This window comes from Lissotriton helveticus, chromosome 1_1 (genome assembly GCF_964261635.1).
Source record: "Lissotriton helveticus chromosome 1_1, aLisHel1.1, whole genome shotgun sequence".
Lineage (NCBI taxonomy): Eukaryota > Metazoa > Chordata > Amphibia > Caudata > Salamandridae > Lissotriton > Lissotriton helveticus.
In genome coordinates, this window is record NC_136057.1 from 806,317,043 (window position 1) to 806,333,586 (window position 16,544).

The 16,544-nt window shown below is 47.6% G+C and overlaps 1 protein-coding gene across 2 annotated transcripts in view; it reads right to left on the reverse strand.

The window, feature by feature from the left end:
* The window catches only part of ZNF277 (zinc finger protein 277), a 716,997-nt gene that overhangs the window by 81,796 nt on the left and 618,657 nt on the right, over positions 1 to 16,544 (reverse strand). For both annotated transcript variants that reach the window (XM_078674468.1, XM_078674475.1), the window contains exon 10: positions 12,895 to 12,937. In XM_078674468.1, coding sequence (XP_078530594.1) covers positions 12,895 to 12,937 — 43 coding nt within the window. The remainder of the gene's footprint in view (positions 1 to 12,894; positions 12,938 to 16,544) is intronic.

Consider the following 16,544-nt stretch of genomic DNA (forward strand, 5'->3'; position numbering starts at 1 on the left):
GTTCAACAATCCAACCAGACCCACCTTCTCCTATCTGCGGAAACGAACGGCTGCCACTCTGACTGTGGCCCTGACGGTCATCAACGTCACAGGCCACATGTGTGTAGAAGGACTTGGGGCACAGCTGGTGGGTCACAGCGCTTGCCGCTTTACCAGAACTTTGGACTCCACGGACCCACCTTCCTTTGTGTCATCCCCAAACATGTATTTCATCTGTGGCACGAAGGCCTACACCTGGCTCCCCAAAGGCTGGGGGGGCACTTGCTACATCTCCTTCGTCCTTCCTCCAACTTATGTGGCCCCAGCGAATCACCACAGACAAAAACGAGCCAAAGACGTTGAGCAAGCCGACTCAACAGGGGCACAGTTCCTCGATGCTATGAAAGGACTCGTCCCCCTCTGGGGCCCGATGGCAAACAGCCGTGCCATCCGACATTTGACTCAGGCAGTCGAGACAACCATGAACATCACAGCGGGCATCTTTGCCAACAACACTGCCGAGCTCCAAGCGGTCCGTTTGGTGGCTCTTCAGAACCGCCTCGTTCTAGATGTGGTTCTGGCGGACCGTGGAGGAGCATGCCGCATTATTGGGGCCAGCTGTTGTACATACATACCGGACAACTCACCCTCAGTGTACAAAGCCATCGAACATCTTCACAGACTCTCTTCGGAAGTCCACCAAGAGCAAGAAGAATGGTCGCTTGGTGGTTGGTTCTGGGACACCGTCAAAAGCTGGGGCTGGAGACTGCTCACCATTATCCTGATTCCCGTATTTGTAATATGTGGCCTATGCTTAGGAATTCAATGTTTGCCACCTATGTGTTCTTTATGTGCGAGTTGTATTTTTCCCAAAACTGTGGACATTGGAAGCGAACATATGAGGGCATTATATGATACCGAAGTTAGGAATTTGATGAAAATTGACATTGAGTAAGCAAGTTGGCTAGATATGTTGAAAAGGGAGGACTGTTAAAAGTTAGGCTGAAAACCGTCAACATTATCGGCGCCCTCTTGCTCTCCTTAAACCTTTTGTGCGCGTAAAACAGCCGCCATTTTGGACACCATGGCTTCCCTGCTCTCGCCGAGAGCCAGCGCGTCTCTCTCTCTCTCTCCTAACTTCGCTGGCAACCCCCCCCCTGCTTGCACCTGCCTTGAGTCATAAACCCCTCTTCGGCGCTGCTCTGCCCCAGGCCCTCATCCTGTTCCCAGCGCGACATCTCCCTGCTTCCCCGTCATGACCTCCGGCCCTTTTGATGCAAACCCCTTTTCCCCGTGTGCCCGTTTGTCTTCCCCGTTCCCAGGCCGACACCTAGCTCTGCCGATACCAATCTCTTGCCCCTCCCCATACAATAGGAAGCTTCCCTCCTCAAAGGACCCCCGAGATGATCAAAGCCCCCCCATCCCACGAGATCCGATCGAAACCCGCACACTCCGTGAATCGGCGGAATACCCAGCTGCGCAATGATCATCACCTGTTGTGAACGGGGCGGGGACTTCCACTGTAGCCTTGCATGGGAACGGGCTGGGAAGGGGGGATTCTGAGGATGTCTTTCCGTACATCAAAGTATCAACGAGAATGTGTTACATGTAATAAAGAGATAAACTTGTGTATAAGAGGCCAGGCCTCCGGGATGCAGTTAGAGCACCTCAGAACGATACCTTCTGTCCGTTTTCGTTGTGTTCTCCTCCGGAGCGAATAAAAACCTTGTTTCCTGCCTTCCAGTCTCCAGCGCCTGCCTCTTCAATAGTTTAACTTCTTTGTGGGTTCAAGAGGCGACATCGCCGGGCAATAATTAAGGATCTTATATTCTGGTTGGTAGTGCCCCCCCAGTTTGTATTTTTCCACAACAGAGGTACTCATCCTCTGACCCACCCCCTCAGCCTGGGACGACTCCTGGTGGCCGACCACACTGGGAACACCACCAACACCCACCGACCATGCACGCAACCTAGGATTCATCCTCAAAACCTCCCTCTACATGGCTAAGCAGGTCAGCGTCGTCTCCTCCTCCTGTTATAATACCCTCTGCATGCTCCGCAGGATCTACAAGTGGATCCCGACCGAAAGAAGAAGAACGGTGACACAAGCCCTCGTCAGCAGCAGACTGGACGACGGCAACACACTCTACGCAGGAATCCCAGCCAAACACCTACGACGACTACAACGCATCCAAAACTCCTCCGCCCGACTGATCGTCAACGTCCCCCGCCGCAGCCACGTCACCCCCCACCTGAGAGACCTACACTGGCTCCCCATCAACAAGAGGATCACCTTCAAGCTCCTCACCCACGCACAAAAAGCACTCCACAGCGCCGGACCAGCCTACCTTAACAGCAGACTCAGCTTCCACAACCCCCACCCGCCAGCTCCGCTCCGCCAGCCTCGCCCTCGCCGCTGTCCCCCGCATCCAACGAACGACCTCCGGCGGCAGATCCTTTTCCTACCTCGCCGCCAAGACCTGGAACACCCTCCCTCCCCACATACGGCAGACCCAAGACCTACTCGCATTCAGAAGACTCCTAAAAACCTGGCTCTTCGAACAGTAGCAGCACCCCCTCCCCTCAGCGCCTTGAGACCCTCACGGGTAAGTAGCGCGCTCTACAAGTACTCTGATTGATTGATTGATTGGGGATGTGCTCTAAAGCAAAGCCACTTCACTTACGTTAGAAGCTGCCTGACCTATGGCTGGTCCAGCCAGGTGGGTAGGAGTGGTTGCCCCATAAATGGGACAGGGTTCTCAAAGGTGTGAGACATAAAAAGAAGCAGAACACTGTAAAGGTAAGTGTGGGTAGATGGTTCATGTTGAGAAATATGGGTTTGGAGCACTAATGCTGACAATTACAAGAACACACTTGCAGTCTTATTTAAGGAGGTGCAGGCAGATGTATCGTATGTTTTAAGCCAGGTTCTCAATATCCAAAAGTGGTGGCATCTGTTCTGCACCCTGGCATACCTTCAGCAATAGTCGTGTTAAGAGCTACTTACGCCAAAGCAGCCGGTCAGTCAGCCAGGTTGGTTGCTTAAGCAGCATTCCGAGAAGTGGGCTGTTACTTCAATAGTGTTGAAAATATGAGTTTGGAGCATAAATGCTGACAATTATCAGATCACATATTGCAGTCAACTTTAAGAAGGTGCAGGTAAAGGTGCTCATATGTTTTACTCCATGTCCTCAAAGCCAACACTTGGAAACCTTTTGGCACTCTGGTATACCATTAGCAAAAGCCGTACAAGGGCTACAGACACTGGGTTGGGGACCCCAGCATGGCAACACAGCATCAGTCAGACTGATGGGTTTGGCAGGGAATAAGGACATGACACGTAGCAGAACACTAGGAGTGCCCTTAAAGGACCTCAGACCTCACCTCCTGTGGGTATACCCACCTTTGTCCTGGTTTAAGTGGAAGTTCACCTGGCGTCCTCATATGGTCATGAGACAGCTTATTGCGACACATGTCACATGACTCCCAAGGATGAGAGGGCTCTGCCTAGGGGCTGGTGCGCCACATGATGATTCAGTTTGTACACTCATATTGGGGACTCGCCAAGTAGGGGGGTAAACAAGGGCTTTGTTTTATTGCTCTCGGGGTCCTGCTCCTGTTGGCACCGCGCTCCCATACTAGGTAGGTCAGTAGGTAGAGATAGAGATTGAACAGCCGCAAGCATTAACTCCAAGGGTAGCACGGCTGTGGTGAAAGATGGGAACAGGTGTTCCCAACTTCTGGAGAGGCCAGTAAACAGTTACAGAAGGGTAAATAAAGCCAGGTGAAGTAGTGTGGCTCACTGGTTAGAGGCGGCAGACCCGAGAGCAGAGGACGGCCCGGGACCAGGGTTCGATTCCCGGCGCGGCAGGTTTCTGGACCAGGGTCAGCGGACTCGATAATTCTCTCGCCTCGGTGCCCACTCTGATCAGCGTTCACACTCGGCAACTCTGGGCATTAGCTTGCCTCATCTTCACTAACGGCCCCACCAGACCGCCGGGGATGCCTGGTCTCACCCTGGAAATACCCATTAAGGGACCATCTCTCAGGGAAGCCAGGAAGGGTTTCGCAGCGGTCGAAGCGCCTTGGGACCCTACGGGTAAGTAGTGAGCTATATAAATGCCTATACATACATACATACAGGTACAAGCACACCAAGCAGGAGGGCTTGGTTCATCGCAAATGCAAACCAATTAGAAGGGCTTGGTAAAGATGTGGCCTCTTCTGTGCAAACACCACTGGGAACCCCCGATAGGGACTGGAGCACACCTATCAGAGGTAGATAGGGGGATTGCCCGCTAGAAAAGTGGCATGCAAACCCAATGTCGACTGTGTGGTGGTTGAATGGGGCATGTGAAAAGTCGTCCAGTTTACTACAAAATCATGTAACAGGATGGCTGCTGTTCCTCCAGCCCGTAAATCGTACTTTGTTCAATTCAAGTTCAATGTCCAGTTTGGATAAAACGTACTCCTTTGCCCTGCCATTTTATTTCAACCACTCCTGACGGCCTCGATTGTGCTTAGATTAACCCTTGATTTCTTTGTCTCTGGTATATGCTCAGAAGCAGTTGAAGCTTTCCTCTGAGTCACAGGCCTGGTCTGGTCTTTATACTATAACCTGCTTCGATGTGTTCTTATTCTCTGCAGGACATTGTCTTTCTTTCTCTAGCTAATGAACTTGATAAACAGTTTCTGTACTCTGTCAGAAAGCGCTTGCTGTATGCACAGTAGAATGATTAACGGGGCACCCCACTGAGCTCTTTCTGTGGGTGCTTACCTGCCCGTGTAATGCTTTCTAAAGCAGTAAATCTGTTAATGTGCCGAACACAAAGAACCAATGCCAGCCATATATCTTGGGGGAACTCACAACCACTATTAGCCCCAGTAACTGTGTTTGTAGCCTCCTCAGACCCACCCGTGCTCTGGACCACATGTCTGGGTTCTACAACATGACTAAGTGCCACAGCCATGCGCCAAGCGCTGCACATGATGGTTTTCCATTGTTGCGATGAGAGCTATCGCATGGCTCCCCCCCACAGACTATTTCGGTTTATTAAATATTCTTGTATCCAGGCTGGCATATGTGCGGGGAGCAGGGGCTGTGGCCTGACTGTCTGACTCTAGTCACATCGTACCTGAGCTCTCTCTGACAGCTCAGGAGCCTCCAACTCAAGGGATACGACGAAAGACCGTGCAGTGCAGCACACACCAGGCAGCCAGCCCCTTTTCAGCATACAAGTGGGATCCCAGCTTGCTGTAGGGCAGAATCACCATGGAACCTGAACGTATGCCCGCAGCCACCAGCAAGAGACCGGCTTGTCAGCTACCATAATCGGTACTGGCCGCTGCAGCCTGGTGGCCCCCTTACCTAGCCTGGTGAATACTCTCCCCATGCCAAGAGGTGCTTCTGGAGGCACAGTCAGGTTAAGTGCAGAAGTTTCTAGCTCACACAGGAGGAATCAATGGGGTGATGTCTCTGTTAGTGGGGGCAGGTCACACACTCATATCTGCAGCATGTGAATTAACCCACTAGCGTTCCTGTATAGGATAATGTACCGAGAACCAGAGGAATGTTTTTTTTATTTGACTCTATTTTCAGATGCACCATCCACGAGTAATGTTTTGTCAGGCTGCGCATCTGCCTGAAGCCCCCTGCACATTTCCTTATGAGAGGGCAGGGACGCAATACATGTCTTTTAAACAGCCATCATAGCCTAATATGACCCAGCCGCCTGTCCTTTTGTTAAAATAGAAAGTGCCTGTTTTCACAATGCCATAAACAAAAACCTTTTAACTAAAGTAGATTAAAAACAGAAAGATTAAAGGACACCTTCTCCTCTTGAATTAGAAAACATCCATCTGGAAACTCACAGTTCATCTTTAACGATTGTAAATGGTATGTCTTAATTATAATAAATGATGTTTAGCAATCTCCAGTTCCATGCAGCTGTAAAAACCAAGATGATAGCATACCATGAAATCCCATGAAATATAACACAGTGATCCTTGAATTCCAAGCACTAAAGTTGCAGCCCATGTGTTACACCCATTATATCTTAACTTAGTTTTACAAATACATAATATTGGCTTTACCGGATGAACAGGGGCAGTAGGCTAGTGACCTTTCATTTCAGGGTGTTGCAGCAGTTTCAAGATCTTTTTAGGTCTCGCGCCTAGCGTTGCAGTGCGCAGCCTTTACTTGCGCAGCAAGAGACCGCTTGGAGGGGGTTTGAAAATCGACCTAGGAATCGCACACGCTTGTGCATGTGCTTATCCTTTTGTGCCACGCGATTAGACTTTGCGTGCGTCTCGTAATGAAAGAGAACACGCAATAGGCCAAAGGCGGGCGCATAGCTCCGCCCATGGCCTATTGGTGTCTATTACGCGCACCACCGTTCATGTGGTTTTAATTATCGTGCTCAGACACGGGCGCTGTGGCGCGGGCAGGCGCACCACTCGCCGCTGCATAGTTTTGGTTTCTTATTTAGTCACAGCTGGGGGAGAGGGGGAGAGGTGGAAGGTGAGCTCTCTCCGCAGTCTTTCTTACTCTCTGGTGCCCTTTTGGTACCTCGCATATGCTGTCGTAGGCTTTCAGAGCCTCCCCCCTCTTTGCTTTTTTTCACTTTGCTATTTTACCAATTAATTTCTGACTCGGAGCAGGAGCCAAGGATCAGAATGTCATCGGGCAGCTGGGGCGCGGGTAGGCATTCCCCTATCGTGCAGCGGGGACTGAGGAGCTGGTGAGAGCAGCGGGAGAAGGCGCAGGGACCGAGCAGATCTGCAGCAGCAGCAGCAGAGCCTGCCCAGCCCTTCCAAGGGAGCTAGGAACCTAGAGGTAAGCGTAGCCCCAGCGCCTTGAAGCCTCTCACCGCTCAGGGTACTAGGAACCGCGGGCACAGCAGCGCAGCAGCAGAACCTGACCAGCCCTTCCAAGGGAGCTAGGAACCGAGAGGTTAGCAGCCCCAGCGCCTTGAAGCCTCTCCCCGCTCAGGACACTAGGAACCGCGGGCACAGCAGCGCAGCAGCAGCAGCACAGGGTGCCCACCCCTTGCAAGGGAATTAGGAAGCTAGAGGTAAGCGGAGCCGCAGCGCCTTGTTAAGATCTCTTGCTGGCCCCACCGGCTCTTAGATTGTAATAAAACCATGTCCCGGCAAATTTATTGGCGACAGATGATCAAGAGATGGTTTTCTATGGTCCAGTAAAGAGTAGGTTTGCCAGAAGGTGTCGTACATGTTCTCCGATTTTCATCATCTTGTTCTTCACACCTGTGCCAAGTATACCATTGCCTTTTTTGGGATTAAGGGAAGAATGGAAATATATCTTACATCTCAACACGCAGTGATTTGTCGTTCATAACGTGAAAGAGGTGGGGTGTTAAGGATACCCTATGAAGTGACATTAACAGTTAATGCACAGAATGCAAGTATTTTATTCACCGACATCCAGCTATGGTGGAGGCCAGTAGGGAAAACAGAAGAGGCACGGGTCCCTATCAGTCTCTCCCCTTGGCGCCAGAAAGAGGGTTGGAAAAACACACACATTTTGAGGGAAGGGGTATATTTAGTCATAGGAGTACGCTGACATTATTCAAATGTTTGCTTTAGAAGCAAACGTCCAATGAGGTGGCGCTAATGTATCTCTACCCAGTAACAGCAACCTATACTGCATTGGTACTATATTTTACTTAACACTAGGCCATGGCTTGTTCCAAGAAACATTTACGTGTGGTAAATACTTGTATGACATGCAGCTCCTTTCACCAGCATGGGTTACAATTATGACCCTCGATGAGGAATCTACAAACATGTCTGCTTAAATGTAATTTACTAAAGTGGATACAGACTGATCAAGGAGGTAGGATGCATGAAAGGGTCTAAAGGGAGGGTTCCAAATGATATATTTTTCATTGGAATTCCATAATGAATCATTCATCCCGCATTTATCCCTTGAAAACAGAAGTAACTTTTTCATCATAATCAGTGCAGAACTGGTTTTACTAGGGCCAGTTGATGGCAATACAAAATTGTAATGCCTCCAAGGGTACCACTATCAGGGGGGTACCAGAACGGTCCTACCTAGAGTTAAGGTTACTCCAGTTCTGGAAAGTGTCACTTAGGGCAGCAACAATCATTTCTTCAGCTATGGTTTATATCCACAACTTTTTTTCCACAGCTTCAAGGAGCACATCAGCTCTTACTCTGTACATACTTTTCTGTTTTTATTCGGTTTCTTGCAATGCTTGGTGCAGTCCAGTAAATTTACACAGCTTCAGAGAGGTGTGAGCAGCAATCATTTACACTCAACATAACAGCCCCAGATTTGGCCTTTCAGAGATTCTGAGTGGGGAGTGCGGAGACCAGGGGTCCTGCACAACGAAAGCAAGAGATGCAGTAAGGGCCTGGTTATGTTGTCACTAAAGGTGGAAGACCAGACAGACAAAAAGATAAACTCTCCTATACAAAAGTACAAAGAGTACTCACTCACTACACTGTGCTAAATAAAGACAAGTCTCATCTCTACCCAGTATCCTCCCCCAATAAAACTGCACTCACAAGCTTTGGAGAAACACGTTATGTAGCCCGGCCCAGGAAAGAACAGGCACGAACTACACTTATCCAATTCAATGTATCCGTAGATCAAAGCCAGAGGAAGGAAGAGCCAGTTCTTGGCAACAAACATGCAACCAGGATGCACAGAGAACGTGGACTCAATGCCTTCTACTTCTGTGCATGCATGCACGACCTTCTAGGTAGTAACAGTCTGCATAGTGATGTACTGGCAACAGATCATAGTCTAATTCATACATCCTAAATAAAATAATTGTGTACCATGATAAGAATGACTTTGGGAGAGGTAAGAGTCTTACCTAAATAACTGAGCTTAAGCATGGTAGGACCACTATATGGAAAAGTCAAAATATTTTTTTTGTAAACAGAAGATGAGTGTGAAGGACCTGACCGACTGCAGAGAGGTTTCTACCTCGTTACACTGGCCTACCCGGAGAGGGCAAGTTAGAGACTTGAAGTGATTGCAAAGTGGCGGGAATCCTTTTGAATTGCTGCTCCTCCTCTCCCCCCCCACGCGAAGTGTGCCTTCACATTTGCCAAACAAATCTTGGGTTGTGAGGAGGTAAAATAACCAAGTTCATCATATTTTTTTCCAAATCTTTTCTGCAGCTTCTGTTTAATCACGACTAGAGTGAACAATTATTCTGCCTGTCATTGTTAAATACAAACATTAGACAGGCAGAGGACGCTTGAGCGTTTCCACACTTGAGGCAAAAGCAGACTTTCGCATAGCGCTTTAAAACAGGCCGAAAACCTGTTCTGCTCTTTTCTAGCACCGTGTAACACAAGTGTTTTTGCACAGCGTTTTTTGGTTTTTTTTTTACTCGAATTGGGCAGCAGCATGGTCTTTTACATTATTTTTCACGAAAGGCAAAATTTTATCCGCTCTCTATTTCCAGTCACTCACAAGGTAAGGAAGGGCACTTTCACAGAGGTCTTTAAAGCGCCACATGAAGCGAGAAAAAAAACCCTCACAGGACTGTTCAGCATCCGTCAGACAGAAGAGTTTCTATTCATGGCACTTCCGCACCACACAAGGCAGACATGCCTTTCGCGGCTTCCCAGTCCTTTAAAGACAGACTCCGTTCTCCTGGGGTCATGGCGTCACCCTTCTGGAGTGATCAGTGTGACTGCATGGCTGCACTGAGAGCTCTAACACTCTAGGAACTCCAGGCCACCCCCTTATGCTACAGGGTCTGTGTAGCGCGGTACTGCCTTTAGAATGGACTCGAAGCGCTGTCTGAATTCTGATATTTTCACCAATGGTCTGGGGACGAGTCACAGACTGGAGTGCGTTTCTGATTGTTTTAGGACGAAAAGTAGGGTGCAGTCAGTACGCAGGGTGCGGTTAAAAGATGGCTTTTGTGTACAATCTCGGTTGTACAGGTGTTGAGACTGGCTAGTGTCTGGTATGTGTAGGCCGAGTTTTTGGTTGTTGTTGCAAAAATCCGGTACCATCAGAAAATCTACAGGTGCTATCGGAAAAATTGATTTGTGCAATGTGTACCGCCCGGCCCGACATACGTACTGCCCCTCTGGCAAAATGTATGTTCGCATTTAAGAAGGTAATGCTTTGGGGGAGAGAGGGCTACCCTGGTGGACAAGAGCACTAGGGATTGTGAAAATCCAAGCATCAGTCAAAGAACAAGGGTAGCAAATGTGCAAAGCCTATTTAACAGGCGAGTATTAAGGATGTGATGAGTAGCTGGGGGTGCACTTTGGAGCACAGGGGAGCAACAATATTCTGGTAGTGCACTGTCATTTGCAGAGAGCACATCTTCACCGAAATGCCCACTACATTTGCTGACATACAGTTTACTGAGTCTATCTACAGTTTTTTTAGTTCAAAATAAATTTGATTGAAAGAATAAAGGTGTCCGCATACAATATACAAAGTTTGAGCTAGTGGCGTTGCTTTATTACTTGCAACACCAATAGCTTAAACTTTCAGTAATGCAAGACATATAGCATTGAAAATGCTTGTTCGAGCGTGTTATTGTTTAAACAGCATGATTTCTGATATTTATCTTCTCTTTCCTCTGTTTTAATTGCTTGGTGTTATTCGCATGTAAGTGTCACTCTATGTGTCACTCATTTGACAGTTGAATGTCCCTCATAACTACACTGAAAACATGGAAATGTGAATGCAACACATAAGCAATCTGAGAATTTAGCAACTATGGCTGAGTCCACTTTATCCTACCTGCTGAATGGGAAGATGCAAACTAAGTGGATGGCGTCAAGAGACCATATGAGCAGAAGATCTCAATCTGGATCAATTCCATAAAGAATCAATAAATCCTTAATACTAAGGACGCCCACTCTCTCTACTACTTACTGTCCCATGAGACATCCTACTGCTGCAAGGGCATCTATTATTTCACGACTCGCAGTGAGCAAATTAATTCAGCCAAATGCAAAAATGATGGCGATACCAAAGTCACCCCCAAGTCAACTGATCTGGGTTTAATCCATCACCATTCTTCAGCTCACTCCACCACCCCAGTTCAGACATGGCCATATGGAAATCAGTCTGACCCTGTGCCTCATGGGAACAGTCCAGCCCGAAATGCCAAGCCATGTCTTCCCTGGACCGGAAACAAGCATCCTGGGACCGGTTTCGGATTCATAATCCACATCAGCCAGGCTATCTTGAATCCAGAGGTAGAGTGAGCAAGGGACCCACGTCTGGGCATACCCTGCCAACTTAAGGCGAACAAATTGATATCAGAGGGGATGATGGACGGAGCGTTTAAGCAAATCAAACACTCACCGCCAGTCAACTGATCTGGGTTTAATCCATGACCATTCTTTAGCTCACTCCACCATCCCCTTTTGTATCGCTTTGTTCGCCCTAAGTTGGCAGCGTATGCCCAGACGTGGGTCCCTTGCTCACTCTACCACTGGATTCAAGATAGCCTGGCTGATGAGGGTTATGAATCCAAAACCGGTCCCAGGATGCTTGTTTCCGGTCCAGGGAAGACATGGCTAGGCAGTTCGGGCTGGACTGTTCCCATGAGGCACAGGCTCAGACTGATTTGCATATGGCCTTGTTTGAACTGAGGTGCTGGAGTGAGCTAAAGAATGGTGATGGATTAAACCCAGATTAGTTGACTGGGGGTGAGTGTTTGATTTGCTCAAACGCTCCGTCCATCATCCCCTTTGGTATAGCTTTTTCGCCCTAAATTGGCAGGGTAAGCCCAGATGTGGGTTCCTTGCTCACTCTACCACTGGATTCAAGATAGCCTGGCTGATGAGGATTATGAATCCGAAACCGGTCCCAGGATACTTGTTTCCGGTCCAGGGAAGACATGGCTTGGCATTTCGGGCTGGACTGTTACCATGAGGCACAGGGTCAGACTGATTAGCATATGGCCATGTTTGAACTGGGGTGGTGGAGTGAGCTAAGGAATGGTGATGGATTAAACCCAGATCAGTTGAGTGGGGGTGAGTGTTTGATTTGCTCAAACGCTATGTCCATCATCCCCTTTGGTATTGCTTTGTTCGCCTTAAGTTGGCAGGGTATGCCCAGACGTGGGTCCCTTGCTTACTCTACCACTGGATTCAAGATTGCCTGGCAGATGAGGATTATGAATCCGAAACCGGTCCCAGGATGCTTGTTTCCGGTCCGGGGAAGACATGGCTTGGCAGTTCGGGCTGGACTGTTCCCATGAGGCACAGGGTTAGACTAATTTGCATATGGCCATGTTTGAACTGGGGTGGAAGGAGCTAAAGAATGGTGATGGATTAAAACCAGATCAGTTGACTGGGGGTGAGTGTTTGATTTGCTCATACGCTCCGTCCATCATCCCCTTTGAAGTGCAAAAATCAATCAAATTGTCCCTAAGACCAACAAGAAAGACACATAAAATTATATTTCATTCACATTCCTGGTTGCTCCTTGTGTCTTATTAGACTGACAAGAGTTCTGCAACAGGTAGCGTCATCCCCAAGGAGTCCTTAAGTACTGGTAAACGTAGGCTTAGATTTAATGAATGGAAACATTAGTGCTTGACCTACGTTATTTGAAGGAACTGGTCCCTTGATGTGCACAGCTCCCATGAACGTTTTATAGAGTAATGAACCTAGCACAAGGGGAACTCGAACAGGTTGACAAGGGAGTTAACAGTGACCGGCAAACATACAAATGATCATTCTCATAGCAGCATTAATAGGCATTAAAATCGGTTCAAGAAAACGGCCTTTTCTTAGGTGTTATGTAATACTAAGAAAGACATCTTTAAACTGCTATGCAACGCTCTAAGCAAAGTCCATTTAATTTTATGCTATACAAATGTATTATGGAACGGAATTTTTGTTATTCTTAACTGAGCTCTTTCTACTTACCGAGGTGTGATTTCATTTTAAGCAGGTCAAATCCATGTAGATCCTATGGAAAGTATAAACGTTAATATTAAACAAAATAACAATTGCATTTACATATAAAGCGTCATAAAAGGAAACGGGGCAAATACTATTAGTTCAAAGAGACCGCTTGGCATTTTTTAAATGAAGAAAGTATGGAGGTAAAGGACCACATCTGGGCTCTTTAATTCGTTTTACTAAACCGTAATTAAATTTAAAATGGAACTTGAAAATACTTTAGTGTAAATGCTCTTCCTACCAACTAACGTTTCTGCAGGATGTATATTTACTGTGATGGCAATAATCAACCCCGCTGCCTTACACCCACCTGGAAAAACAAAACGATTTGCTAGGGCATCAGGTGGTGGCCACGTCAGCAATATTGTTACACCAAAGTAATATTATAAAACCAGCAATGCAACCATTCCCCACGTACACCAAAACATGAATTGCACTATTCGAAATAAAAACCTTTATTATGAGTGAATCTGTGAATTTCCGACTCTTGTGCAAATCACTTGTGGCACAATTACTCGTGGTTTAGAGTGTCCCGCACTTTTGCCCAGGTAAATACCAGAAAGTCAAACTTGACATTTACATAGTGAAAGGTCTGGTAAATACTAGGACATGCGGATTTGGTATTTAAAGCAACAAAATCTGCGTGTTTTTCTACATTTCACTGGGGCAAACTCATCATCATAAGTGCTATTTATTGCATCGGTTAAATTCAGAACCATAGGACATCGACGTTTCATATTTGCAATGAACAATTTAGGTTCGGTAATGCTCTTTCTAGTAAAGAGGAGACTAGGTAGAGGAGATAACTCACCTTTTGAATATTTCTCAGTCGTCAGACTGGATCAGGAAAAATTTCAGGAGTGCCACGCTCCACACGGACGTTGTTCTGCTCGGGAAGCAACGAGCGAGGCCTATGTAGGTGCCACTCCTGCGTGATGTCAATTGCTCTCGAGACTGTTCTCGCCTCCAAATGTTGAGCCTAATACCAAACTGGTAAATCAGTGTGCGGATTCTTAGACTTCGAATCTTATTAACCTGTTCCGTGCTCTATCACGGTGGGCGAGTGTGCACGACGGCCGGGGGCCGTCCAAGCCACACCCAAGATTGGAATGTCACAGCACAGCAGCGGAATTCACGAAGCAGCAAAGCGGTTACTGGGTAGAGACCCAATCCCAGAACAGGAAGGATGGGAGGGTCGGTGAGGAATCTGCAGCAAGGTAGAGTGTCTACCAGAAACAGCGTTACCAAAGGCAAGTAACTTATTTTTCTGTTGAGACTTCTAGCTGCAAAGTCCGCACCTTTTCAATAGATATGAAATCAGTACCTTTTGAAGGCAGGACTGCAAATGGGCTTAGCCAGAAAGTCCCGCAGGACCAAGCGGATAAAGAGCCCCGGTCAACGGACTTGGCTGTCCACACAATAGTGTTTCATGAACGTAAGAAGGGATGCCCACATAGCTGCCTGGCAGATGCAGAGAACAGAAACTTTGCATGCTAATACAGTGCTAGCAGCTTAGGCCACAGTGTAGTGGGCTTGCAAGCCTTCTAGATGCTGCTGCTTCACCAATGCGTAGCGGATCTTGATGCAGAGCACAATCCAGCATGATATGGTACGCTTCTGCACAGCCTTGTCCTTCTTCACTCCGGCAAACTCCACAAAGAGCTGATTGTCCACCTAGTAGTCTTTAGTGTGATCAATGTAGAAACTGGTATAGGACTGTGAAGCATGTTGACCTTAGTTGCAGGGGCAGAGGGCGCCCTGGTCTCTCCCACGAAAAGGCTGTGTCCCTTGCAGGAGCTGGATCAGCTGACCATACGGGACGCCTCGACCAAAGCCTCGAATGAACTGTTGGGCCTGGTGGGGCTGGAAAGAAAGACCCAGAGAGCTAGCGGCAGCAGTATTCTCTTTAAACTGTCCAAGGGCCGAGTTAGCCTTGTCTCCAAACAGGCGACTCCTATCCAAGGGTATGTTTATCAAAGAGGGCTGGATGTCACCCGAAAACCCAGTCGACCGTAGACATCCATTTTTTTTTAAAGCTTAATTTTATTGGTATTTTGTACATATCCTTTCCGGACACAGGTAAGTTACAATTTTGATACCACATCATCCAATGTGGTCACTCAGTTCCCACATTACTTAAGTTTTGGAACACTGTAAATAATCGTTAGCGTATATTTCTCCCTATTACCCTACAATAGTGGTACTGATGTAACCACCTGGTATGAGCTGTACAAATGTATATTCTATTGTTCGTTATGTGGTGCATTTACATTGTCACAGCTTCCACTAGGACTGCCATCAACCTTGCATTAGGATAAGACAATACAATCCAGAATCAATAAGTTAACTTTTTAAGATAACTTTAAAATATAAACATACACATGAACCTTTACAGAAGAACATTATAACTTAAGCTCAAACTGTACGTATCTGGTGGGTCAGGGCTCAGTGCACCCTCCTAGGGTGCAGGGATGGGGGTGGGGGGAGGCCTCTCCCTACTCAGTATATCCCATCATGCATAGGCACATCTCACCATACCCTGCAGGAACGGAAACCCCAGTACAATGCGGGATCCCCCTCTGCGGGGCCAAGAAATGGCCATTACCCTACATTACCAATGCCTAGATCATCACGTTCCTCCCCCCCTTCTTCATCACTACTTTGTGTCGGGTGTTCACATGACCTCATCGCCTCCCTACACTGATCAGCAATGGGGCGCTTCCGCATTCTTCTCACCTCCTCCCAACTCAGAGCTCTGCCCTCCGCCTCTGCCCAATTAATTACCTCTTGGTTCCAGCTTTCAACCTTGGGTCCCAGTGTTGATTTCCATTCTAGTGCTATTCTGCGTTTGGCAAGACCCAGGACCAAGTCAATCAGCCTATTTCCAACTTTTCTCTTGTGAGGTCTGGGAATTAGGCCCAGCAGACACACCCGTACTGTAGGAGCAAGCTCCCTTCCCAGCACCTCCTTAATTTTGGCAAGAACTGCTTCCCAAAAAGGGTGCAGTTGCTGGCACTCCCATGTCATGTGGCTAAAGTCTGCATTAAGGTGGGAGCATCGTGGACATGACCGTGTATCACCCCCATATGTGATGTTCAGACGGTGAGGTATCATATGTCATGTATATGACATAGAATTGTATGCATTTTAAGCGTATGTTACAAGAGATCTTCTTGCGGGACTGCAAAAACTTGCCCCATGTCATGTGTACGACATTGAATTGTATGTATTTTAAGCGTGTGTTACAAGAGATCTTCTTGCGGGACTGCAAAAACGTGCCCCATTCAGCTTCTGTAAATTCTCCACCCGTTATCCTCTCCCGCTTCTCTCATAAGCCACACAGTGGGTCCAAGCATGCAGCAAAGAGCATGGCATAGAACCATTTCACCTGATGCCCGGAAGTGCCCAGGGTAATCAATGCGTGCAAGATTGGGTGCGTCACAGGTTCCTCCCTCCCCCCGCCCCACAAGTGTCCGAAGGATCCGACAAATGCAGCATAATGCAAAAACTGTTCCAGAGGGAGCCCAGAGCTATCCACCAGTTCCTCAAAGGGGATTAAAGTTTTCTTAAAATAACAATCTCTCACGTTCTCCAGTCCTAACTCCGTCCAGTTT